This window comes from Oncorhynchus keta, chromosome 9 (genome assembly GCF_023373465.1).
Source record: "Oncorhynchus keta strain PuntledgeMale-10-30-2019 chromosome 9, Oket_V2, whole genome shotgun sequence".
NCBI classification, from domain to species: Eukaryota; Metazoa; Chordata; class Actinopteri; order Salmoniformes; family Salmonidae; genus Oncorhynchus; species Oncorhynchus keta.
Window position 1 is genome coordinate 30,264,321 of NC_068429.1, and position 27,451 is coordinate 30,291,771.

General features: G+C 42.8%; 1 protein-coding gene across 6 annotated transcripts in view; it reads right to left on the minus strand.

The window, feature by feature from the left end:
- LOC118387484 (splicing factor, suppressor of white-apricot homolog) overlaps positions 1 to 27,451 on the minus strand; it is a 165,645-nt gene that overhangs the window by 40,802 nt on the left and 97,392 nt on the right. For all 6 annotated transcript variants that reach the window (XM_035775888.2, XM_035775889.2, XM_035775887.2 and 3 more), the window contains exon 13: positions 14,822 to 15,015. In XM_035775888.2, coding sequence (XP_035631781.1) covers positions 14,822 to 15,015 — 194 coding nt within the window. The remainder of the gene's footprint in view (positions 1 to 14,821; positions 15,016 to 27,451) is intronic.

The following is a 27,451-nucleotide window of genomic DNA, read 5'->3' on the forward strand; positions in this document are numbered from 1 at the left end:
ACAAAGGAAAAAGTCAACCTTGAGACAACACCAGTACCTAACTCCTGCATCCGGCCGCCTACCATCCTGCCTGCTCCTCGGGCCAATCGTGAAACGGCCCAACAGACTCCAGAGCTCTAAGACTCTTTCACTTTCTAGTTTCTACCCCAAATCTGGTTTGGATCAAGAAACTAAGAAGTTCCTAGACCGCATTAGGCAGAGACGCCTGACAGAACATTTAGGGCTCTCGTTTTCTTCTCTTCGCACATGTGTTTTATTGGACTATGCTTTGAGGATTTAATGTTGCGTAGAAGACTAATGAAAGTGTGCAGAAACAAAACCAGAAAGCAGCAGAAGGAGAAAAACAAGAAAAAAACTGCAGGCCTGTTCTCCGTTTTCCTTTTAATTGCACTCTGTCTTTTTTTCTATCCTCGGAGTAAAAAATTTAGGGAAAGTTGCAAATAACTGTGGGATCGATAGAGCCGCAGGAAATGAGGCTATTTGGAGTGTTCAATCAGGGGCCCTGCCTCTGCTTACTTTAATTAGTTTATACATAAATTCAAGGCCGGAGATTGAAGAGCACTCTGCTCGTACCCTGACTTAAATTGAATAAATTGAACCGGGATTAGTTCTCTCAGCAGAACGCAGCGTGACCTCGGCAAAAACTGTGCTCTCGCACAGGGAAGATTTGTCCCAGGAGAAGGAAGGAGAGAGAAGGACCAGATGCAGGGCCAAAGAAAAAAGCTCCCTAAAGAGTAGATTTTGATACATCTGCTGAAACCTCACTGACTACTTAATTCTTGTGAGGCTGTTTCTCATCCATAATGTGAATTTGGCACTTTGCGAGCCTCCTTAGCTGTTTACTCAGATGTCCTGGTGCTGAATCTGCCTGCCACAGAAGGCATCTCTCCCAATGATCCTTTGGCAATTACTGAAAATGTGTATTTGATTAAATTGTTTCCAATTTGAATCCCAAATTGTGATGCATCAGGCTTTTAGTCAGTCTGTTTACTCAAATGAATTCAGATTTTGCAAACAGACCATGTGTGATGATCCAAGTCGTATTTTCCGATCCTACTTTTAAATGCCTTAACTTTGGGAGTTACCTGTGTATGACCCATCTATCTGCTCCATAGCTATACGGAACAATGCTGAATAGTCATGATATGGAGAGATGGGAAGGGAGAGAGATACATACAGTGTATTCAGATAGTATTCAGACTAGAGGTCGACCGATTATACGTTTTCAACGCCGATAACGATTATTGGAGGACCCAAAAAAGCCGATACCGATTAATGGGTCCGATTTTTAACAATGTATTTGTAATAATGACAATTACGACAATACTGAATGAACACTTATTTTAACTTAATATAATACATCAATACAAATCAATTTAGCCTCAAATAAATAATGAAACATGTTCAAATTGGTTTAAATAATGCAAAAACAAAGTGTTGAGAGAAGTAAAAGTGCAATATGTGCCATGTAAAAAAGCTCATGTTTGAGTTCCTTGCTCAGAACATGAGAACATATGAAAGTTGGTGGTTCCTTTTAACATGAGACTTCAATATTCCAAGGTAAGAGGGTTTAGGTTGTCGTTAATATAGTATTTATAGGACTCTCTCTCTCTATACCATTTGTATTTTATATACCTTTGACTATTGCGTGTTCTTATAGGCACTTTAGTATTGCCAGTGTAACAGTATAGCTTCCGTCCCTCTCCTCGCCCCTACCTGTGCTCGAACCAGGAACACAACGACAACAGCCACCCTCGAAGCAGCGTTACCCATCACTCCACAAAAGCCGCGGCCCTTGCAGATCAAGGGGAATAACTACTCCAAGTCTCAGAGCAAGTGACGTTTGAAACGCTATTAGCGTGCATCCCGCTAACTAGCTGGCCATTTCACATCAGTTACACCAGCCATTAGGCTGATAGGCTTGAAGTCAAAAACAGTGCTGTGCTTGCGAAGAGCTGCTGGCAAAACGCACGAAAGTGCTGTTTGAATGAATGCTTACGAGCCTGCTGCTGCCTACCATCGCTCAGTCAGACTGCTCTAATTATAACATAACCCACAGAAATACGAGCCTTTGGTCATTAATATGGTCGAATCCGGAAAATATCATTTCGAAAACAAAACGTTTATTATTTCAGTGAAATATGGAACCGTTCGATATTTTATCTAACGGGTGGCATCCCGAAGTCTAAATATTCTTGTTACATGGCACAACCTTCAATGTTATGTCATAATTACGTAAGATTCTGGCAAATTAGTTCGCAATGAGCCAGGCTGCCCAAACTGTTGCATATACCCTGACTCTGCGTGCAATGAACGCAAGAGAAGTGACACAATTACACCTGGTTAATATTGCCTGCTAACCTGGATATCTTTTAGTTAAATATGCAGGTTTAAAAATATATACTTCTGTGTATTGATTTTAAGAAAGGCATTGGTGTTTGTGGTTAGGTACAGTCGTGCAACTATTGTGCTTTTTTCGCAAATAAGCTTTTGTTATATCATCCCCCAGCGTTGCATCGATTATATACAACGCAGGACACGCTAGATAAACTAGAATATCATCAACCATGTGTAGTTATAACTAGTGATTATGATTAATTGATTGTTTTTTTACAAGATACATTTAATGCTAGCTAGCAACTTACTTTTGCTTCTACTGCATTTGCATAACAGGCAGGCTCCTCATGGAGTGCAATGAGAGGCAGACGGTTAGAGCATTGGACTAGTTAACTGTAAGGTTGCAAGATTGGATCCACCGTGCTGACAAGGTGAAAATTCTGTCGGTCTGCCCCTGAACAAGGCAGTTAACCCACCGTTACTAGGCCGTCATTGAAAATAAGAATGTGTTCTTATCTGACTTGCCTAGTTAAATAAAGGTATAAAATATATATATATTTTTATTGGCAAAATCGGCGTCCCAAAATTACGATTTCCGATTATTACGAAAACTTGAAATCGGCCTTAATTAATCGGCGATTCCGATTAATCGGTCGAGCTCTAATTCAGACCCCTTGACTTTTTACGTTACAGCCTTATTTATTAAAACTGATTACATTTTCACACTCAATCAATCTACACACAATACAAAGCAAAAACAGATTTTTTTGTATATTTTTGCAAAGTAAAAAAACAAACAAAAAACATATCACATTTACTTAACCTTTTGTAACTAGGGGGCAGTATTTTAATTTTTGGATAAAAACTTTCCCGTTTTAAAACGGGATATTTTGTCACGAGAAGATGCTCGACTATGCATATAATTGACAGCTATGGATAGAAAACACTCTGACGTTTCCAAAACTGCAAATATATTGTCTATGAGTGCAACAGAACTGATGTTACAGGCGAAACCCAGATAAAAATCCAATCAGGAAGTGACCCATATTTTGAAAGCGCTGCATGCCAATGGCTTAATGGGCTACGAATGAGCATACTACGCTTTCTACATATTCCCCAAGGTGTCTACAGCATTGTGACGTCTTTTTAGGCATTTATGTTGAAGAATAGCCGTAAGGGACCACATTGGGGCGGCAGGGTAGCCTAGTGGTTAGAGCGTTGGACTAGGAACCGGACGGCTCTGACGCTCGCTTCAATGGGCAGCTCGCATCCGTGCTTCCCTTTGTAGTCTGCAAGCCCTGCCACATCTGACGAGCGTCAGAGCCGGTGTAGTAGGATTCAATCTTAATTTCTGTATTGACACTTTGCTTGTTTGATGGATCGTCTGAGGGCATAGCGGGATTTCTTATAAGCATCCGGAATAGTCTCCCGCTCCTTGAAAGTGGCATCTCTAGCCTTTAGCTCGATGCGGATGTTGTCTGTAATCCATGTCTTCTGGTTGGGATATGTACGTACAGTCACTGTGGGGACGCCGTCATCGATGCACTTATTGATGAAGCCGATGACTGAGGTGGTGTACTCCTCAATGCCATTGGATGAATCCCAGAACATATTCCAGTCTGTGCTAGCAAAACAGTCCTGTGGTGTCATCTGACCACTTCAGTATTAAGCGAGTCACTGGTAGTTCCTGCTTTAATTGTTGCTTGTAAGCAGGAATCTGGAGGATATAATTATGGTCAGATTTGCCAAATGGATGGCGGGGGAGAGCTGCATGCATCTCTCTGTGTGGAGTAAAGGTGGTCTAGGATTTCACCCCCCCCTGGTTGTACATGTGACATGATGGTAAAAATGTAAAAACGGATTTAAATTTGCCTGCATTAAAGTCCCTGGCCACTAGGAGAGACGCTTCTGGCCTTATAGAGTTGGTTGAGAGTGGTCTTAGTGCCAGCATTGTTCTGTGGTGGCAAATAGATGGCTATGAATAATACAGATGAGAACTCTCTTGGTAGATAGTGTGGTCTACAATTTATCATAAGGTACTCTACCTCAGGTGAGCAATACCTCGAGAATTATTTAATATTAGACATCGTGCACCAGCTGTTATTGCCAAATAGACACACACCTCCACCCCTCGTCTTACCAGAGATAGTGTCTCTGTTCTGCAGGTGCATGGAAAATCCCACTAGCTCAATATTGTCTCTATCTTCGTTCAGCCACGTCTCGGTGAAACATAAGATGTTACAGTTTTTAATGTCCCGTTGGTAGGATAATCTTAATTGTAGGTCATCAATTTAATTTTCCCATGATTGCACGTTAGCAAGAAGAACGGATGGCAGTGGGAGTTTACTCACTTGCCTTAGGATTCTCGGAAGGCTGCGGCCCCTTTTCCTGCTTCAATTCTTCACGCAAAAGGTGTGGGTCTGGGCCTGTTCCAGTGAAAGCAGAATATCCATCTAATCGGACATGTTAAAGGGAAAAGTTTCTTCCAGTCCGCGGTGAGTAATCACTTTCTGATGTCCAGAAGTTATTTTCTGTCATAAGAGACAGTAGCAGCAACATTATGTAGACAATAATTAAAAACACAAGTTACACAAAATGCAAAAAAATAAATAAATGGGAGAATGTAAAACGTCAGCCATGTTCTTCGGCGTCATCTTATTATCTTGAGTACTCTAGAGCAGGTTTTAATCAAGGATCTCTCTGTACTTTGCTCTGTTCATCTTTCCCTCGATCCTGACTAGTCTCCCAGCCCCTGAAAAACATCCCCACAGCATAATTCTGCCACCACCATGCTTCACCGTAGGAATGGTACCAGGCTTCCTCCAGATGTGACGCTTGCCATTCAACCCTGGTTTCATCAGACCAGAGAATCTTTGTTTCTGATGGTCTGGGAGTCTTTAGGTGCCTTTTGGCAAACTCCAAGCAGGCTGTCATGGGCCATTTACTGAGGAGTGGCTTCCGTCTGGCCCCTCTACCATAAAGGCCTGTTTGATGGAGTGTTGCAAAGATGGTTGGCCTTCTGGAAGGTTCTCATATCTCCACAGAGGAAATCTGGAGCTCTGTCAGATTGACCATTGGGTGTCTGTTCTTGGTCACCTACCTGACCAAGGGCCTTCTCCCCCGATTGTTCAGTTTGGCCGGGCGGCCAGCTCTAGGAAGCATCTTGGTGGTTCCAAACCTCTTCCATTAAAGAATGATAGAGGCCTCCTCCACCTTGCTTGCCACCTTGACGTAATTTCACAACTTGTGGACTTGTTCACGTGCTGCTGTTTTTTTAGGGTCTTTACTTTTTAATTACACTTGATACTTAGATTTTTTTTCCCCCTAGCTCAACTTTTTTAATTCTACTTTTTCACCCCGAACGCTTTATCTGGACATGGTTCTACAGGACCTCCATTAGCCAAAGCTAAGTAGTCAAATTAATATTATGCCTTCGAATTGCAGTCGCTGCACTCATAATATACAGGAGAACGATCGCCTTATGGTGAGGATAGCCATGCTGCAAGCCCAGCTTCAGGCGCAATCGTTAGGCAAGGGTCATTTAAGTGTAGGAAAGGATGAAACAGCATCTGTGCCACAAAAAGTACAGATAGTAGTATAAATCCCTTCACACAGTCACTGCAGTTGGACAATTATCTCTTGGCTTCTGGAAGGAAATGCTGTAGGAATGATCAACCGGTGTCGCTCATTCAGCCATCAGAAACTTTCAACCGGTTCTCCCCATTAAGCAACAAGTCTGAGTCAGAGGCCGAGCCTTCTCTGGTCTTTCCTCCACCTGTTACGGGGTCTGAGACGCCGAAGCCTCCCACCATTAGCTCTGACAAATCCAAAACCCTAGTCATTGGCGACTCCATTACCCGCAGTATTAGACCTTAAAAGAATCATCCAGCGATCATACACGGTTTACCAGGGGGCAGGGCTACCAACGTTAAGGCTAATCTGAAGATGGTGCTGGCTAAGGCTAAAATTGGCGAGTGTAGAGTGTATAGGGAGGGATATTGCTATCCACGTCGGCACCAACAATGTTAGGATGAAACAGTCAGAGGTTACCAAGTGCAACATAGCCTCAGCATGTAAATCAGCTAGACAGATGTGTCCGCATCGAGTAATTGTCTCTGACCCCTGCCCAGTTAGGGGGAGTGATGAGCACGAATGCAGTCTCACAACTCAATCGCTGGTTAAACTGTTTTCTGTCCCTCCCAAAAGGCAGAATTTGTAGATAATTGGCCCTCTTTCTGGGACTCATCCACAAACAGGACCAAGCCTGGCCTGCTGAGGAGTGACTGATTCCATCCTAGCTGGAGAGGTGCTCTCATCTTATCTATGAACATAGACAGGGCTCTAACTCCTCCAGCTCCACAATGAGATAGACAGCCTGCTAGCTTAGTGGAGTCTGCCACTAGCACAGTTAGTGTAGTCAGCTCAGCTATCCCCATTGAGACCATGTCTGTGCTTAGACCTAGGTTGGGCAAACTAAACATGGCGGTGTTCATTTTAGCAATCTTACTGGAATAAAGAGCTCCATTCCTGTCATTATTGAAAGATTGTGATATCTCACATCTCAAAATAGGGTTACTTAATGTTAGATCCCTCACTTCCAAGGCAGTTATAGTCAATGAACTAATCACTGATCATAATCTTGATGTGATTGGCCTGACTGAAACATGGCTTAATCCTGATTAATTTACTGTGTTAAATGAGGCCTCTCCTCCTGGTTACACTAGTGACCAAATCCCCCGCGCATCCTGCAAACATGAAGGTGTTGTTAACATTTATGATAGCAAATTTCAATTTACAAATAAAAATAAGTGTGTTTTCTTCTTTTGAGATTCTAGTCATAAAATCTATGCAGCCTACTCAATCACTTTTTATAGCTACTGTTTACAGGCCAACTAAGCCATATACAGCGTTCCTCACTGAGTTCCCTGAATTCCTATCGGACCTTGTAGTCATAGCAGATAACATTCACATTTTTGGTGACTTTATTATTCACATGGAAAAGTCAACAGAACCACTCCAACATGTTTTGTCCAACATGACTCCGGACCTACTCACTGCCACAGTCATACTCTGGACCTAGTTTTGTCCTGTGGAATAAATATTGTGGATCTAAATGTTTTTCCTCATAATCGGACCACCATTTTATTATGTTTGCAATCTGCTCGGAGGATCATCAGAAGCCGTGCTATAGTCTCGGCCAACCCAAAGATTCCTAGATGCCCTTCCAGAATCCCTCCACCTACCCAAGGACGTCAGAGTATAACAATCGGTTAACCACCTGAGGAACTTATTTTAAATTTGTGTAATATTCTAGATGCAGTTGCACCCCTAAAAACAATTAAGTTGGAAAAAAAGGATGGAGAATAAGAACAATCCTAAATGTATTTTTGATACTGTTGCAAAGCTAACTAAAAAGCAGCATTCCCCAAGAGAGGATGGCTTTCACTTCAGCAGTGATACATTCATGAACTTCTTTGACGAGAAGATCATGATCATTGGGAAAGAAAATTATAGACTCCACTTTAAATCTATGCTGTCCTGAGTCTGCACAACACTGTCAGGACATAGGATCAAAGGGAGACACTCACGTTTTTAAATACTATATCTCTTGACACATTGATGAAAATAGTCATGGCCTCTAAACCGTCAAGCTGCATACTGGACCTTATTCCAACTAAATTACTGAAAGAGCTGCTTCCTGTGCTTGGCCCTACTATGTTGAACATAATAAATGGCACCCTATCCACCGGATGTGTACCAAACTCACTAAAAGTGGCAGTAATAAAGCTTCTCTTGAAAACGTCAAACCTTGACCCAGAAAATATAAAAAACTAAAATCAGCTGATATCAAATATCCCATTCATCCAAAGATTTTTCGAAAAACCTGTTGCGCAGCAACTCACTCCCTTCCTGAAGACTTAACAATGCACTAAACGCAAGCAATAAACATTTTAGTCTGGTTTTAGACCCCATCATTGCACTGAGACTGCACTCGAAGGTGGTAAATTACCTTTCAATGGCAACAGACCAAGGCTCTGCATCTGTCCTCTTGCTCCTAGACCTTAGTGCTGCTTTTGATACCATCGATCACCATATTCTTTTGGAGAGATTCGAAACCCAAATTGGTCTACATGAACAAGTTCTGGCCTTGTTTAGATCTTATCTGTCAGAAATAAATCAGTTTGTCTCTGTGGATGGTTTGTCCTCTGACAAAACTGTACATTTCGGTGTTCCTCAAGGTTCTGTTTTAGAACCTTTGTTGTTTTCACTATATATTTTATCTCTTGCTGATATAATTCAGAAACATAATGTTAACTTTCACTGCTATGTGGACGATACACAGCTGTACATTTCGATGAAACATGGTGAAGCCCCAAAATTGCTCTACCTGGAAGCCTGTGTTTCAGACATAAGTAAGTGGATAGCGGCAAATGTTTTACTTTTAAACTTGGGCAAAACAGAGATGCTAGTTCTAGGTTCCAAGAAACAAAGAGATTTTCTGTTGGATCTGACAATTAATCTTGATGGTTGTATAGTCGTCTCAAATAAAACTGTAAAGCAGCTCGGCGTTACTCTGGACCCTGATCTCTCTTTGACGAACATATCAAGATGGTTTCAAGGACAGCTTTTTTCCATCTACGTAAAAGAGCTTGGTTTCTTCGTAGTTTCCTGCCTTTCTACGGAGTTTATCCTAGCCAACATGCTTCTACATCTGCATTGCTTGTTGTTTGTGGTTTTAGGCTGAGTTTCTGTACAGCACTTTGTGACATCGGCTGCTGTAAAAGGGGCTTTATAAAAACATTTGATTGATTGATTGAATGCTGCAGACATTGTTTGCTACCCTTCCCCAGATCTGTGCCTCGCCACAACCCTGTCTTGGAGCTCTACTGACAACTCCTTTGACCTGATGGCTTGGTTTTTGCAATGACATACACTGCCAACTGTGGGATGATCAATGGAAACAGGATGCAACTGAGCTCAATTTCGAGTCTCATAGAAAATGTTCTGAATATTTATATAAATAAGGTAAAAATGTCTAAAAAACAATTTTCGCGTTGTCATTATTGGGTACTGTGTGTAGATTGATAAGGAAAGACAATTTAATTCATTAATTTCATAATAAAATTGTAACATTCCAAAATGTCGAAAAGGTCAAGGGGTCTGAATACTTCCCGAACACACTTTATATTTCCATTATGGGCTAAGCTAAGGGAGAAATACGACGTGGTTTACTGTATTCAGGCTGTAGATAAAGACAGAGAGGGGTGAGAAGGAGACAGAAAAAGAGAGCTGTGGCAAATGAATTGGTATAAATAAGTTATTTCAGAAGGCATCACATCAGCCCCTCACACGGAAATGAATCCATCTTCAGAAGCAATCTCCTCCAACAATTTGGGGTAACTGCAGGACTGTAAGCTGAAAGAAAAAGTGGCGATAAAAGGTCTGTGTTCGTATATAGTGTCAGCTCAAATGACTGATTTGACTGCCGTGCCTCACAGACACCAAGCCATTGTGTGTGAACCGAATGAACCTGAAGACAACGGAGAGGGGTGTTCAGTTTCTAAACAGGTGAAGAGGAAGCCAGGGCAGACAAGAGTGAATGTGGCCGGATTGGCACGTATTCCATTTCTGCTTAAGTTTGAAGTATTTAATAATGCACTTGAACTTGATTTTCACTTAAACACTTGAATGTCATAATTTCAATGACAAAAATGTTTAACCTTTTCTTTGCAATGCTTAATACTAAACTGACATACACTAGTTTGTCAAAGTCCTTGATTGACACAGGGCTATTCCCCAAAATCTCCTTCGTGCTACCAACTGACTTTGCAGTCTAAAAAGAAAAGTTACATTTTTTTTGTGGAGTCAACATTTAGCATAGGCTGTGCCGCCTTGGCCCTGGCTCTCCCGCAATGATGACTGTAATGATTCAGAACCTCTTCTCTCAGTTCTTCCCTCTCCAGAACGCTTCTCACCAGAACGCTTCTCATTTAAGTCAATCACCCGGTTCTCTTTTCAGGAATTAACCTCAGAGACGCACTTCATACCACAAGCCTCTTCTTAAAAATGATTCAAGTTCATCTTTCTCTCTTTATTTCTCCTTCTGGCAGTCCCTTGCTAAAGCCAGTCAGCATTTCTTTGTGTTCCTGACAGGCTCCCATCACAGCCTTAACCCCAGATGAAACTGCCTCACAAAATAAATGTACATCTCTTTCTGTGTGCTGTTAGTACTCCTGCTGCCGAGCCCTGTAGACAGTTGATTCTTTCAGTGGGGTGCACGCATGCGGCCGCGTCACCCCTTCTTCATAATGGAACACTAATAAGTCTGCGTCACTGTCACCTCTCCTCACGACAACACGCACTATCACTAGACAGTACACACACACACGACAACACCCCCCGAGCAGCAACTGTCATACAGGAGCGACTGGCAGCAAGGAGATCTCTGAAATGACAACAATCACCATTTGTTCCACTGGCGAGGAGAAAGGGCTATTAGTGCCATTGCAGTGTTCTCGAACAGCTATTCTAAGAGATGTGGTGTTCGTCATTCACTGAGCCACTCATGCAAAGTCTATGGCATCGTTAAAGTTAAGGAAAACAACATTTTACTTGTAGTGAAGTCACAAGAACAAAGCACCCAGTGCTCTAAAAAACTAAAGTTTAGCAAACTTCACTAGCCTGGAAACAACTTATCCTCATCAATATAGTCTAGCCCTCCTGTCCTGTCCAGACTGAGCACATCCTTCCCAGCACAGCTGGCCAGAGTAACAGAGAGGACACGGCCATGACAGGACTCCTCCCAGCACCACCTGGCTGAACAGGTGACTGTCCATGTCCCCAGACAGGGATGTCACCCATTGGGCACACATAAGAGAGAGCTGACAAACAGCATTTCTCTGTGGACAGACACTCCCAACATCAAACACTTTCCTTGAATTTTACTTAAACTTTGAAGTGGCTTAGTCTTGCTTGTCACAGCATTACTCTATGGAGAAAAGAACCAACGGTGCTGTTCTTGTCACAGCATTACTCTATGGAGAAAAGGCCTAACGGTGCTGTTCTTGTCACAGCATTACTCTATGGAGAAAAGGCCCAACGGTGTTATTCTTGTCACAGCATTACTCTATGGAGAAAAGGCCCAACGGTGTTATTCTTGTCACAGCATTACTCTATGGAGAAAAGGCCCAACGGTGTTATTCTTGTCACAGCATTACTCTATGGAGAAAAGGCCCAACGGTGTTATTCTTGTCACAGCATTACTCTATGGAGAAAAGGCCCAATGGTGTTATTCTTGTCACAGCATTACTCTATGGAGAAAAGGCCCAACGGTGCTGTTCTTGTCACAGCATTACTCTATGGAGAAAAGGCCCAACGGTGTTATTCTTGTCACAGCATTACTCTATGGAGAAAAGGCCCAACGGTGTTATTCTTGTCACAGCATTACTCTATGGAGAAAAGGCCCAACGGTGTTATTCTTGTCACAGCATTACTCTATGGAGAAAAGGCCCAACGGTGCTGTTCTTGTCACAGCATTACTCTATGGAGAAAAGGCCCAACGGTGTTATTCTTGTCACAGCATTACTCTATGGAGAAAAGGCCCAATGGTGCTGTTCTTGTCACAGCATTACTCTATGGAGAAAAGGCCCAACGGTGTTGTTCTTGTCACAGCATTACTCGATGGAGAAAAGGCCCAATGGTGCTGTTCTTGTCACAGCATTACTCTATGGAGAAAAGTCCCAACGGTGTTGTTCTTGTCACAGCATTACTCTATGGAGAAAAGGCCCAATGGTGCTGTTCTTGTCACAGCATTACTCTATGGAGAAAAGGCCAAACAGTGCTGTTCTTTTCACTGCTTTTCGTACTACATGTTTTAGGAGATTGTTGTTTATCTATTAGAGGAAGAGAGTTTTCCACCTCTTCTGTGAGAATCCTTTGAGCATTTCTGTCTCGCGGCCACTCTTCTGCTACACGCTTAGATGCACTCACAAACAAGCCATGAACCACTAGAAACATTGCAAACAAAGTGCCGACATCACACAGTGGAGTTTGTTAACAGCACACACATCTCTCTCTCCACACTGTAAAAATACATATACTCCCTCATCAACAAAAAGGGTGAGGAGAGAAGCAAGCGGAGCCCTGAGAATTTGGGGGAAAAGTGGGGAACAAGTGGAAAGTTGGACACGCTAAAACAAAGGCTAAAACAACAATCAGTATCTTTAAACTACCACTGGGGGTTAAGACTCGACAGGTGTCATGGAGGTGCTCTGGTCACAAAGCAGTAGCAGGTTGAAATCCTAGCAGGGGATTGCCTGCTTTAATAGACTCCTCCTGAGAAGAGCTTTATAAGCTACCTCTCCACTGTAAAAGCAGCCAGTAAAGAATACAGGTACTCATGTATGAACACATCCAAGTCTGCATAAATCACAGCCTCTCAGCCAGTCAGGCATGACAGGCCGCTTTGATGGGAAAGTTAAATAGGGCATTATTTTTCACAGTGGAAAACGACAAGATGCCAGCTTCACCGCTGGCTCCTGGTTTTGTTGCAGTGGAAAAAACCTGAGACAGGCGCCATAGGTCACCGGCGGTGAGTAACTGACAAATAGGGGGGTGGTGGAGTGTGGCGGGGGTTGTCGTAAACTCCCCACTGGGCCGGGCTGCAGTTAGCTGCTTACGACGGAACGGGAGGGTGGGTCGGGTCGCTTAGCTTCAGGGTGGGCGGAGTGGAGGAGGGAGAACAGATAGACACAGCTTGTCATCGCAGGGAGAGAGGACTGAAACTAAAAATGAACATAAAGATGGTCTAAAAAGATGGATATAAATATCCCTAATATGTTTCTTCACACAGGAGCTGTATCAGAGAAAGAGTGAGGGGGAGAGAGGGAGAGGCGAACCAAACGGCAATTAAGGGGAATGCCTATATGGAGAGCCAGGAATCTAAAGGCAAATTCATATTGGAAATGCATTATAGCTAGTGGATGCAGACAGCGATATCCACTTATGACAACGAGGGCACTAAAAATACATATTTCCCAGATGCCTGTGTATATATTTTCTTAAGCCTGTGGGGCGAAACCTTGAAAGGAAGTGGACCTACAGGCAAGTTCACATAGACAATAGATAAAGAACTAAGAAACTTCTCATCTGTTCGGTGGGGAGAAAAGGCATATCCCAGGAGAGGTTGGTACGAAGGGGTCTTCCTCTAGACCAAACCTCTCCAACCCTGTTCCTGGAGAGCTACCCTCCTGTAGGTCTTCGCTCCAACCCCAGTTGTAACTAACCTGATTCAGCTTATTAACCAGCTAATTATTAGAATCAGGTGCGCTAGATTAGAGTTAGAAGGAGAACCTACAGGACGGAAGCTCTCCAGGAACAGGGTTGGGCTGAAAAGCTACTGGACGGTAGCTCTGCAGGAACAGGGTTGGGCTGAAAACCTACTGGACGGTAGCTCTCCAGGAACAGGGTTGGATTGAAAACCTACTGGACGGTAGCTCTCCAGGAACAGGGTTGGATTGAAAACCTACTGGACGGTAGCTCTCCAGGAACAGGGTTGGATTGAAAACCTACTGGACGGTAGCTCTCCAGGGTTGGAACAGGGTTGGATTGAAAACCTACTGGAACAGGGTAGCTCTCCAGGAACAGGGTTGGAACAGGGTTGAAAACCTACTGGACGGTAGCTCTCCAGGAACAGGGTTGGATTGAAAACCTACTGGATGGTAGCTCTCCAGGAACAGGGTTGGAGTGAAAACCTACTGGACCAGGTAGCTCTCCAGGAACAGGGTTGAGTGAAAACCTACTGGACGGTAGCTCTCCAGGAACAGGGTTGGCACCGACTGGGTGTAAGTTTTATTAACTCCAGGAAACAGCAAGAGAAATCTGTTAACCGCTACGTCAGTGTCCGTCATTAAAGACCAGGCAGCAGACAACAGGCAGCAGTAACAACAGTAGAATAGTCGAACACAGAATCTCCCCTCACTGATCCACAACAACTTACTTAAATATGGCAGACCACAATGACCGACCACATCCCTGGGCAGATCTCTCTTATCTCTGTTCAGGCTGTGTGTGATATATGATATGATTTGCTTCCCTGCTTTGGTGCTCCAGCCACAATCGATGTGGTGTCTTGGAAAGTGTGTGAAAGTAACTTAAAGTAAATTGTGTCCTGTACACGTGCGCACACGGAAAAAACACACTACACACACATACGTGTCCATTACTGTCAGCTGTGCAAATTACAACATGCTCCTTGATGAAGAAACTCCATTAGGAACAGGAAATCCATCTCTCTATTTATTTTTTATTTTTATTTCACCTTTATTTAACCAGGTAGGCTAGTTGAGAACAGGTTCTCATTTGCAACTGCGACCTGGCCAAGATAAAGCATAGCAGTGTGAACAGACAACACAGAGTTACACACGCCTGGCATATCGCTACTAGGACTGTCACCACCACAGTGTGTGTGTGTATGCCTCCATACCTCAGGCATGGCAGGGGTCTCGCCGGGCCGTCTGGTCTCAGGTTCTCCAGTGAGGGGGTTCCGGAGGGTCTGGAGGAACAGGGCTGCCTTCCTCTTCCTCTCTGCCTGCAGCTGCTTCTCCTTGGACTCCTTGGAGGCCTGGGCCAGCTTCTCCCTGGCGGCCGCAGCTAGACGGTCCTCCAACTTCAGCTTGGCTAGAGGGAGAGGTCAGGTACATTATAAAGATGAATAGTTTCTGCTTGGCTACAGACAAACAGAGAGAAAAAAAGATTTATTTGCTTTTTATATGTCATCAAAATCTATTGATGTCTGTCTGTTTCTGCATTGTACTTTTATGACGCTTTATACTAAGGCTAAGTGATGTCTGCATGCTATTTGTTTGTTTGGGATTGGGTTTCAAAGTTGACAATCAAAAATAGATGCAAGTGAGGCACAGTGAGGGTTGGTTGCAGGCTGAACGGTAAGGGAAAGCCATTTCACACTACGTAGGGCCAATCACTCCTCTCCCCCACTCTCTGTCGGCCTGGTTCTCATTGGAATGCTCTGCCCGCTCTGTGCACCGTTTACTACGGGACACTGATGGAGGGGTTTAATCATAGCAACATACCTTGGTGGAGGGACCAATGGACAGCCAGTTTGACATGGCCCAGTCAGAGTGGGGAGAACACATGCCTTTTCTGGGTGTAATGTTTACTGTTTATTTTTTCCCTAATCAATCTACGCACAATACCCCATAATGACACACATATATTTTCCTTGTTTTATGTTTACAAATGTATTAAAAATAAAAAACAGTTATCTTACTTAGATAAGAATTCAGACATTTTGCTATGAGACTTGAAATTGAGCTCAGCTGCATGCTGTTTCCATTGATCATCTTTGAGATGTTTCTACAACTTGATTGGAGTCCACCTGAGGTAAATTCAATTGATTGGGCATAATTTGGAAAGGCACACACCTGTCTGTATTAGAGGTCGACCGATTATGATTTTTCAATGCCGATACCGATTATTGGAGGACCAAAAAAGCCAATACTGATTAAAATCTGCCTATTTTTATTTTTTTTATTTGTAATAATGACAATTACAACAATACTGAATGAACACTTATTTTAACTTAATATAATACATCAATAAAATCAATTTAGCCTCAGGTAAATAATGAAACATGTTCAATTTGGTTTAAATAATGCAAAAACAAAGTGTTGAAGAAAATAAAAGTGCAATATGTGCTATGTAAGAAAGCTAACGGTTCAGTTCCTTGCTCAGAACATGAGAACATATGAAAGCTGTTGGTTCCTTTTAACATCAGTCTTCAATATTCCCAGGTAAGAAGTTTTAGGTTGTAGTTATTATAGGACTATTTCCCTCTATACCATTTGTATAGTTAATTAAAAGGTAAAATAAAATAAAACCTTTGACTATTAGATGTTCTTATAGGCACTTTAGTATTGCCAGTGTAACAGCATAGCTTCTGTACCTCTCCTCGCTCCTCCCTGGGCTCGAACCAGCAACACAACAACAGCCACCATCGAAGCAGCGTTACCAATGCAGAGCAAGGGGAACAACTACTAGAAGGCTCAGAGCGAGTGACATTTCACTTTTTTACACCAGCCTCATCTCGGGAATTGATAGGCTTGAAGTCATAAATAGTGCAATGCTTGATGCACAACCAAGAGCTGCTGGCAAAACGCACGAAAGTGCTGTTTGAATGAATGTTTACGCGCCTGCTTCTGCCTACCACCGCTCAGTCAGATACTTAGATGCTTGTATGCTCAGTCAGATTATATGCAACGCAAGACACGCTAGATAATATATATTAATATCATCAACCATGTGTAGTTAACTAGTGATTATGATTGATTGTTTTTATAAGATAAGTTTAATGCTAGCTAGCAACTTACCTTGGCTTACTGCGTTCGCGTAACAGGCAGTCTCCTTGTGGAGTGCAACGAGAGAGAGGCAGGTCGTTATTGCATTGGACTAGTTAACTGTAAGGTTGCAAGATTGGATCCCCCGAGCTGACAAGATGAAAATCGGACGTTCTGCCCCTGAACAAGGCAGTTAACCCACCGTTCCTAGGCCGTCACTGGAAAAAAGAATGTGTTCTTAACTGACTTGCCTAGTTAAATAAAAGTTATTAATAAAATAAAATAAAAAAATAAATAAAAAAAACGGCAAATCGGCGCCCAAAAATACCGATTTCCGATTGTTATGAAAACCGGAAATCGGCCCTAATTAAATCGGCCGACCCCTAGTCTGTATAAAGTCCCACAGTTGGACAGAGCATGTCAGAGCAAAAACCAAGCCATGAGGTCGGAGGAATTGTCAGTCGAGCTCAATTACTCCAAGATGGCGTAGCAGTCAGACGTGAGTTTGTCTTGTCCCATGTAAATAGTCGGTTTCGTCATTTTTTTTCGTATATATTTTTAACCTCACTTTCCACCTATGATCTAAATATACTTTCCTGCAACCCACCTCACACAATGTGATACGGATCTGCTATTTTTATACGTTATAACTGGAACCTCCATCAGCAGCTAGCCAGCTAACTAGCTACTAGCTAGTAGTAACTGTTAGCCACGGCTAGCGGTCTTCACCTTCACCTTTAGCTCGGACACCAGCCAGCTTATCAGCTGATATCAACCAGCTTATCGAGCGATATCAACCCAGAGCATATCAAACTGCTTTTCTCCACCACATCACAGAAATAGCATTATAAATATTCACTTACCTTTGATGATCTTCATCAGAATGCACTCCCAGGAATCCCAGTTCCACAATAAATGTTAGTTTTGTTCGATAAGGTCCATCCTTTATGTCCAAATACCTCATTTTTGTTCACACATTTAGTACAGGCACTAGGTCCAGACAAAGTCAAAAAAGTTATATCCAGCCATCATAGCTTCTGCATGGCTGGAGGGTGGAGAGTGAGAGGGGGGGGGTCTGATATCTGATACACTGGTATCATAGTTTCTTTTAGGAGAGAGGAAAAGGTCAGATATAGATTCATCAGAGATTCTGCTTGTATGGAGGGAGACAGTGAGGAGGAGGAGGTCAAGGATTTACTGTTAAGAGAGAGAGAGTCCGGGAGAGAGAAGGGGTCAGGGATGTGCTGAGAGCGAGGGATTCCCTTGTGTGTCTAGGTGTGAGAGAGAAAAGCTACTGTACTGTGAGGCTCAGCTTGGAGCTTGGCTGGGGAGGAGATCGACACAGAACAGATGAGAGAAAATACGGGGGAGGAAGAGATGAGTGCGGGGGAGAGCAAGGGGCAGTGGAGGATCAAATGGAATGGGGGTGGAGGAGGGCAGACAAGAAAGCAGGGCTGGGGGAGGCAGATTAGCAAAGGACAGCGGAGGCAGTAGAGGGAGAGGAAGAGAGTGATGAAGGAAGACGCAGGCAGAGGAAGGGAGACCGAGTGGTTTAGGTACATATTGTAGACATTAACACTGCAATGAAGTGAGGGGCATAGGATGGGATAAGACACCGTATGAGAAAGAGTAGACAAATGTATTGTATCACATTTTAGCTCACCATTCCCAGACCCTCACCTCCTCGGTAAAGTTGGTGGATATATAGGCTATAGCGGTGGAGGGTAGATTGAGTGTGAATGGCACTTTAGTGTTTAACAGGGAAATAAGCTATTATGGTCTAGTGCCATCATCTGCAAATAGTGTCTGATTACATTCCTCTCTGTAGACACAGCTCAACATAACTGTTCAATGACAGAGAGACGACAAGGAGAGAATGGGGAGAAATAGATGAGACAGGAACAAATGGAGGACAGGACGACAGTGATCATGATGACTATATTAACGTGGACCCTGGGCATAGACTGCAGCGAAGGGTTAAATTGCCCAGCCTGACAATACAATAGCTCAATTTACTGTGTGCCTGTGATCATCCTCTGCAGTCTTCCCTAGTCTGTTCATCGAAAACGCATAGGGAGAGCTAGAAAACAAGTCATTATATTACACAACCATAGGGGGTGAATACGGACTTCTTTCTATAAATAGGCTGGCCGCGAATCATAGGTGAATCATTTGAGGCTTAGTGTGAACACATCAGGAACAGAACTAACATTACTGCACTAACAAATGTGACAGACCTTACATATACTATACAACTCTATGGTAGATTCCCACTCACTTTATATGGAGAGTGAAGAGAGAGAGAGATGCACATTGCTACAACACTGTATATAGACATATGACATTTTAAATGTATATTCTTTTGGAACTTGTGTGAGTAATATTTAACTTTTTTTCATTTCACTTTTGTTTATCCATTTCACTTGCTTTGGCAATGTAAACATATTTACCATGCCAATAAAGCCCCGTGAATTGAATTGAGAGAGACGGAGAGAGACAGAGAGAGAGCAAGCAACTTTGAAAGAGTATACATTGAAAGATGGAGGAGAAACAACAAGTGAGATGGATGGAGTGAGTGAAAGACTGAGAAGACAGTGACGGAGAGAAACAAAAAAAGAAAAGAGAGGAGGGAGACAGACAGGCTGAGAAACAGACAGAGCTGTTCAGTCTGTGGGTGTGAGAGATGCCCCAATCAGTAGGGTCCTTGGCCACTTAAGTGCTTTAGCAAATCAAATCACTGGCTCTGCTTTAAAACAAATACACTATGGTTTCAGTCTCAGCCTGCCATCAGTAAAACTATTCATGCTGTTGTTTACAACACTACTAAGGGAGGATGATGGAACAAATTATTATTTTTGTTGTAAATGTTACTTTAGAATGGCATAAGAGACAAAGGACCTAATGGCAGATGAGACAGACAGACCAGACACAGACACACACACACACACACACACACACACACACACACACACACACTCTCTTTAGTAATGAGAGCTGCCACTGGTCTCACTCAATAACAGCACAGGCTTGGGGCTTTCAGGCATGAAAGAACGATTGAGGTGGTCTGTCTGAATCATTGGTCATGATACAGAGTGTGTGCTGACACACCCAATGCTGTCTGCTAAATGGACCCACACACATAAGACACACAGGGATTGTCTACTGTCTGTTGAATCCCACCATCGGTAATCACAGGCAGCCTGTGTGATCGTTTTACAATACATCAAATCAAATCTTAATGGTCACATACACGTGTTTAGCAGATGTTATTGTGAGTGTAGCGAAATGCTTATGCTTCTAGATCTGACAGTGCAGAAGTATCTAACAGGTAATATGTAAGAATTCCACAACAAAACCTAAAACACACAATCTAGTAAAGGAATGTGATGAGAATATATACAGTTGAAGTCGGAAGTTTACATACACTTAGGTTGTAGTCATTTAATAAAACTTGTTTTTCAACCACTACACAAATTTATTGTTAACAAATTATAGTTTTGGCAAGTCGGTTGGGACATCTACTTTGTGCATGACAAAAGTCAATTTTCCAACAACTGTTTACAGACAGATTATTTCACTTATAATTCACTGTATCACAAGTCTAGTGGGTCAGAAGTTTAAATACACTAAATTGACTGTGCCTTTAAACAGCTTGAAAAAGAAAATTATGTCATGGCTTTAGAAGCTTTTGATAGGCTAATTAAACATCATTCAGGTAAATTGGAGGTGTACGTGTGGATGTATTTCAAGGCATACCTTCAAACTCAGTGCCTCTTTGCTTGACATCATGGGAAAATCAAAAGAAATCAGCCAAGACATCAGAAAATTGTAGACCTTCACAAGTCTGGTTCAATTTCCAAATGCCTGAAAGTACCACGTTCATCTGTACAAACAAAAGTACTCAAGTATAAACACTATGGGACCACGCAGCCGTCACACTCAGGAAGGAGACATGTTCTTTCTCCTAGAGATAAACGTACTTTGGTGCAAAAAGTGCAAATCAATCCCAGAACAGCAGCAAAGGACCTTGTGAAGATGCTGGAAGAAACAGGTACAAAAGTATCTATATCCACAGTAAAACCAGTCCTATATCGACATAACCTGAAAGGCAGCTCAGCAAGGAAGAAGCCACTGCTCCAGAACCCCCATAAAAAAAGCCAGACTACGGTTTGCAACTGCACATGGGAACAAAGATCATACATTTTGGAGAAATGTCCTCTGGCCTGATGAAACAAAAATAGAACTGTTTGGCCATAATGACTATCGTTATGTTTGGAGGAAAAAGGGGGAGGCTTGCAAGCTACAGAACACCATCCCAACAGTGAAGCACAGGGGTGGCAGCATCATGTTGTGGGGGTGCTTTGCTGCAGGAGGGACTGGTGCACTTCACAAAACAGATGGCATGAGAAAGGAAAATGAAGTGGATATACTGAAGCCACAACTCAAGACATCAGTCACGAAGTTAAAGCTTGGTCGCAAATGGGTCTTCCAAATGGACAATGACCCCAAGCAAACTTGGCAAAATGGCTTAAGGACAACAGAGTCAAGGCATTGGAGTGGCCATCAAAGCCATGACCTCAATCCCATAAAAAAAATGTGTGGGCAGATCTGAAAAAGAGTGTGCGAGCAAGGAGGCCTACACCAGCTCTGTCAGAAAGAAAGGGCCAAAATTCACCCATCTTATTAGCTTGTGGAAGGCTACCCGAAACGTTTGACACCAGTTAAAACAATTTAAAGGCAATCCTACCAAATATTAATTGAGTGTATGTACATTTCTGACCAGCTGGGAATGTGATGAAAGAAATAATACTATTATTCTGACATTTCACATTCTCAAAATGGTGGTGATCCTAACTGACCTCAGACAGGAAAGTTTTACCAGGATTAAATGTCAGGAATTGTGAAAAACTGAGTTTAAATGAGGTTGGCTAAGGTGTATGTAAACTTCCGACTTCAACTGTAAGTATAAAATATATGGATGAGCAGTGTCAGAGCGGCTAAGAATAGATAGTGAAGGATACAGTATATACAGAGGGGCAAAAAAGTATTTAGTCAGCCACCAATTGTGCAAGTTCTCCCACTTAAAAAGATGAGGCCTGTAATTTTCATCATAGGTACACTTCAACTATGACAGACAAAATGAGAGAAAAAAATACAAGTACATATAAGATGAGTAATGCGAGATATGTAAACATTCTAAGTGGCATTATTAATGTGACTAGTGTTCCATTTATTAAAGTGCCCAATGATTTCAAGTCTGTATGTAGGCAGCCGACTCTCTGTGCTAGTGGTGGCTGTTGAACAGTATTATGGCCTTGAGATTGAAGCTGTTTTTCAAATCTCTCTGTCCCAGCTCTGCTGCCCCTGTACTGACCTCGCCTTCTGGATGGAAGCAGGGTGAACAGGTAGTGGCTCGGGGGTTATTGTCCATTAATACAGATTAGGTTTCCCCTGTCTGTGATTAATACCCCCTTTAATCTAACTGAGTGACAGCCTCCCTGTCACACAGCAATTCATTTCACTTGCCAGGCCCTTTCTTTACCCTGCGTCACACAGATGTTCCGTTCCTATGGACCCCTAGGGTTGGGTGTGTGTGTTGTCAGACTGAACCAGCACCTAAAACTAGGCCTAAATACAAGAACATTTGGTGCCTGTGTATGTGAGACCAGGCTTAATGCATGCTTAACCTTAGGAATAGGCCCTATGAGTAACACATACATTATTCTAAAATTGATTAAATAAAATAAAACCTATTATTAATCTACACACAACACCCCATAATGACAAAGCGAAAACAGGTTTTTCCAAATGTATTAAAAATACAAAAATGTAATATTACATTGACATAAGTATTCAGACACTTTGCTCTGAGATTCGAAATTGAGCTCAGCTGCATGCTGTTTCCATTGATCATCCTTGAGATGTTTCTACAACTTGATTGGAGTCCACCTGTGGTAAATTCAATTGATTGGACATGATTTGGAAAGGCACACAACTGTCTAGATAAGGTCCCACAGTTGACAGTGCATGTCAGAGCACAAACCAAGCCACAAGGCCGAAGGAATTGTCCGTAGAGAGAGTGCCGAGACAGGATTGTGTTGAGGCACAGATCTGGGGAAGGGTACCAAAACATTTCTCCAGCATTGAAGGTCCCAAAGAACACAGCAGCCTCCATCAGTCTTAAATGGAAGAAGTTTGGAACCACCAAGACTCTTCCTAGAGTTGGCCACCCAGCCAAACTGAGCTGTCGGGGGAGAAGGGCCTTGGTCAGGGAGGTGACCAAGAATCCGATGGTCACTCTGACAGAGCTCCAGAGTTCCTCTGTGGAGATGGGAGAAAGAACCTTCCAGAAGGACAACCATCTCTGCAGCATTCCACCAATCAGGCCTTTATGGTAGAGTGGCCAGACGAGAAGGCACTCCTCAGTAAAAAGCACATGACAGCCTGCTTGGAGTTTGCCAAAAGGTACCTAAAGACTCTGACCATGAAAAAACAAGATTCTCTGGTCTGATGAAACCAAGTTTGAACTCTTTGGCCTGGATGCCAGTGTCACATCTAGAGGAAACCTGGCACCATTCCTACGGTGAAGCATGGTGGTGGCAGCATCATGCTGTGGGGATGTTTTTCAGCATCAGGGACTGGGAGACTAGTCAGGATCAAGGGAACGATGAACGGAGAAAAGTACAGAGAGATCCTCAATGAAAACCTGCTCCAGAGTGGACCTCAGACTGGGGCGAAGGTTCACCTTCCAACAGAAAGCACACAGCCAAGACAATCCAGGAGTGGCTTTGGGACACGTCTCTGAATATCCTTGAGTGGCCTAGCCAGAGCCGGGACTTGACCCCAATCTCTGGAGAGACCAGAAAATTGCTGTGCAGTGACCCTCCCCATCCAAACTGACAGAGCAAAAGAGGATCTGCAGGGAAGAATGGGAGGAACTCCCCAAATACAGGTGTGCCAAGCTTGTAGCGTCATACCCAAGACGAATAGAGGCTGTAATTGCCGCCAAAATCAATTTTAGAGAAAGGCTGTCAGGTAACAAAATGTCGAAAAAGTCAAGGGAGCTGAATACTTTCCGAACACACTTTATATTTCCATTATGGGCTAAGCCATGGTGAGAAATACGACTGTGGTTTACTGTATCCATTTTGTTCCTACGCCCTTCCCTTCTCGCTCTCCCTCTCTCCCTCGGCTTGTCTGACCTCCAGCAAAAAGGCAAAGTGTGCATGTGTATTTGATTGAGTGATGTCTTTCCTAGTCCGCCTGCTGCCCTCCCTGCAAGCAGACATATTACCAGAGAGAGAAAGATAGAGAGAAAGAGAGGCAGAGAGCGAAAGAGAGAAACCAGTAATGACGTTCAGAGCTTGAGGTGGGTGAGGAGATTGAGCTTGCTGACCTGCTGATCATCAGAGGACGGGGCCCTCTCTACGTCATCTAACATATCAGGTGCATGAATACAGAAGCAAACTGAAGTGAAGAGAAAATTCAGCAGCTCTTGGAGGACAGTGGAAGTTGTTAAAAATGTAGTAGCCTTCGGAACATGTTGGTTTTAACAAGCATTTTTATCAACTTCCACTGCCCTCAAAAAGTTTCTGGACTTCTTCCCTACTGAGACAGCAAGCCAGCACACAGACAGGCTGACTAGTACTGGCCATTCACACGTCAGTCTTTGTTCCCTCTATATTTATCATTCAGGTTCACAAAATACAGTATGACACTTCAGTTTACCAACTTTTATCATATAAAACAATATACACTGACTATATAAAACATTAGGAACACCTGCTCTTTCCATGCCACTCACCGGGTGAAAGCTATCATCCCTTATTGATTTCACCTGTTAAATCCACTTCAACCAGTGTAGATGAAGGGGACAGGTTAAAGAAGGATTTTTAAGTTTGAGACATGGATTGTGTATTTGTGCCATTCAGAGGGTGAATTGGCAAGACAATTAATTTAAGTGCCATGGAACAGGGTATGGCAGTAGGTGCCAGGTGTACCGGTTTGAGTGTGTCAAGAACTGCAATGTTGCTGGGTTTTTCATGCTCAACAGTGTAACCGAGAGTATCTAGAATGGTCCACCACCCAAAGAACATCCAGCCAACTTGACAACTGTCGGAAGCATTGGAGTCAACATGAGCCAGCAACGTATTCGCCACCTTGTAGAGCTCATGCCCTGACAAATTAAGGCTGTTCTGAGGGAAAAAGAGGGTGCAACTCAATATTAGGAAGGTGTTCCTAATGTTTTGTACACTCATACCCTGACAACGACACTCGCGTCATGTGCACGCGTTGAAAAACACATTTAGAAATCTATATTATTAAATTATTGCACCCACACTGCTTGCACATGCCAACGAGCTTCTGCGTTGCCAAGGGCTAAAATAGAAGTCAGTTCTATTTGTGATGCAGATCGCGCTGCAAGTCCTGCCTCTCCCATCGGTTTATAGAAGCAGGTACCCACGTGCAATTTCCTAATTGGTTATACCCACGTGGGTGACTGAAAGACGAACGAGGTCAGTGGCAGTAATGAACCGAATTTATGAAAGTTGCCAATCGCAATATAAAGTCAAGAGAAGAAAAGGCCTGGAAGGAGGAGAGATGACTAGAAACGATTCGGTTGACTGTTTTATGTGTAGATTAATTGTCGGAGTAGAGGACCTTGTGCATTTCAGGCGATAAATAACAACTTAATATGTTTATATCCCGGGACAAATGAGCTAGCAACAGCAAGCTAGCCAAATAGGACAAATTAGCTATCAAGTGCAAACTAGCTAGCTAAATTGCCATACATGTTTAATGCTTTTTGACCTGTCCCCAAATTAATGTAATTGGTTCAGAGTTTGTTTTGATACTTTAACCTGTGTGTCGTGATCGCATTTGGTGTGGGGGTGACAAAATTAATTTATGCACGATGGTGCACGCTCGCAGCCAGTTTGGGTTCCGTGTCAGTGTATGCCATTTAACTGTTTTTATTGAAAGTGACATCCAGTAGTGGTTTTATACATCATTTTTGGGTATTGAACAGCTTCGGGGTTGACTAAACCCACAACTCAGACATTGCAAGTAGCATGCTCTACGAACTGAGCCACACAGGACAATTGAGGGGTAAGCCTGGCCTGCTGAGGAGTGACAGACTCCATCCAAGCTGGAGGGGTGCTATCATCTTATCTACCAACATAGACAGGGCTCTAACTCCTCTAGCTCCACAATGAAATAGGGTGCAGGCCAGGCAGCAGGCTGTTAGCCAGCCTGCTAGCTTAGTCTGCCACTAGCAGTCAGTGTAGTCAGTTCAGCTATCCCCATTGAGACCGTGTCTGTGCCTCGACCTAGGTTGGGCAAAACTAAACATGGAGGTGTTCGCCTTAGCAATCTCACTAGGATAAAGACCTCCTCCATTCCTGCCATTATTGAAAGAGATCATGATACCTCACATCTGAAAATAGGGCTACTTAATGTTAGATCCCTCACTTCAAAGGCAATTATAGTCAATGAACTAATCACTGATCATAATCTTGATGTGATTGGCCTGACTGAAACATGGCTTAAGCCTGATGAATTTACTGTGTTAAATGAGGCCTCACCTCCTGGTTACACTAGTGACCATATACCCCGTGCATCCCCCAAAAGCGGAGGTGTTGTTAACATTTACGATAGCAAATTTAAATTTACAAAAAAAAGAAGATGTTTTAGTCTTTTGAGCTTCGAGTCAGGAAATCTATGCAGCCTACTCAATCACTTTTTATAGCTACTGTTTACAGGCATCCTGGGCCATATACAGCGTTCCTCACTGAGTTCCCTGAATTCCTATCGGAACTTGTAGTCATAGCAGATAATATTCTAATTTTTGGTGATTTTAATATTCACATGGAAAAGTCCACAGAGCCACTCCAAAAGGCTTTCGGAGCCATCATCGACTCAGTGGGTTTTGTCCAACATGTCTCTCAACCTACTCACTGTCACAGTCATACTCTGGACATAGTTTTGTTCCATAGTATAAATGTTGTGGATCTTAATGTTTTTCCTCATAATCCTCGACTATCAGACCACTATTTTATTACGTTTGCAATCGCAACAAAAAATCTGCTCAGACTCCAACCAAGGAGCATCAAAAGTCGTGCTATAAATTATCAGACAACACAAAGATTCCTTGATGCCCTTCCAGACTCCCTCTGCCTACCCAAGGACGTCAGAGGACAAAAATCAGTTAACCACCTAACTGAGGAACTCAATTTAACCTTGCGCAATACCCTAGACACAGTTCCACCCCTGAAAACTAAAAACATTTGTCATAAGAAACTGGAAGTCTTCCGACTAGCTTGGAAAGAAAGTACCGTGCAGTATCGAAGAGCCCTCACTGCTGCTCGATCATCCTATTTTTCAATCTTAATTGAGGAAAATAAGAACAATCCAAAATGTATTTTTGATACTGTAGCAAAGCTAACTAAAAAGCAGCATTCCCCACGAGAGGATGGCTTTCATTTCGGCAGTAATACATTCATTAACTTATTTGAGGAGAAATTACAGACTCCTCTTTAAATTTGCATATTCCTCCAAAGTTCAGTTGTTCTGAGTCTGCATAACTCTGCCAGGACCTAGGATCAAGAGACACTCAAGTGTTTTAGTACTATATCTCTTGACACAATGATGAAAATAATCATGGCCTCTAAACCTTCAAGCTGCATACTGGACCCTATTCCAACTAAACTACTGAAAGAGCTGCTTCCTGTGCTTGGCCCTCCTATGTTGAACATAATAAA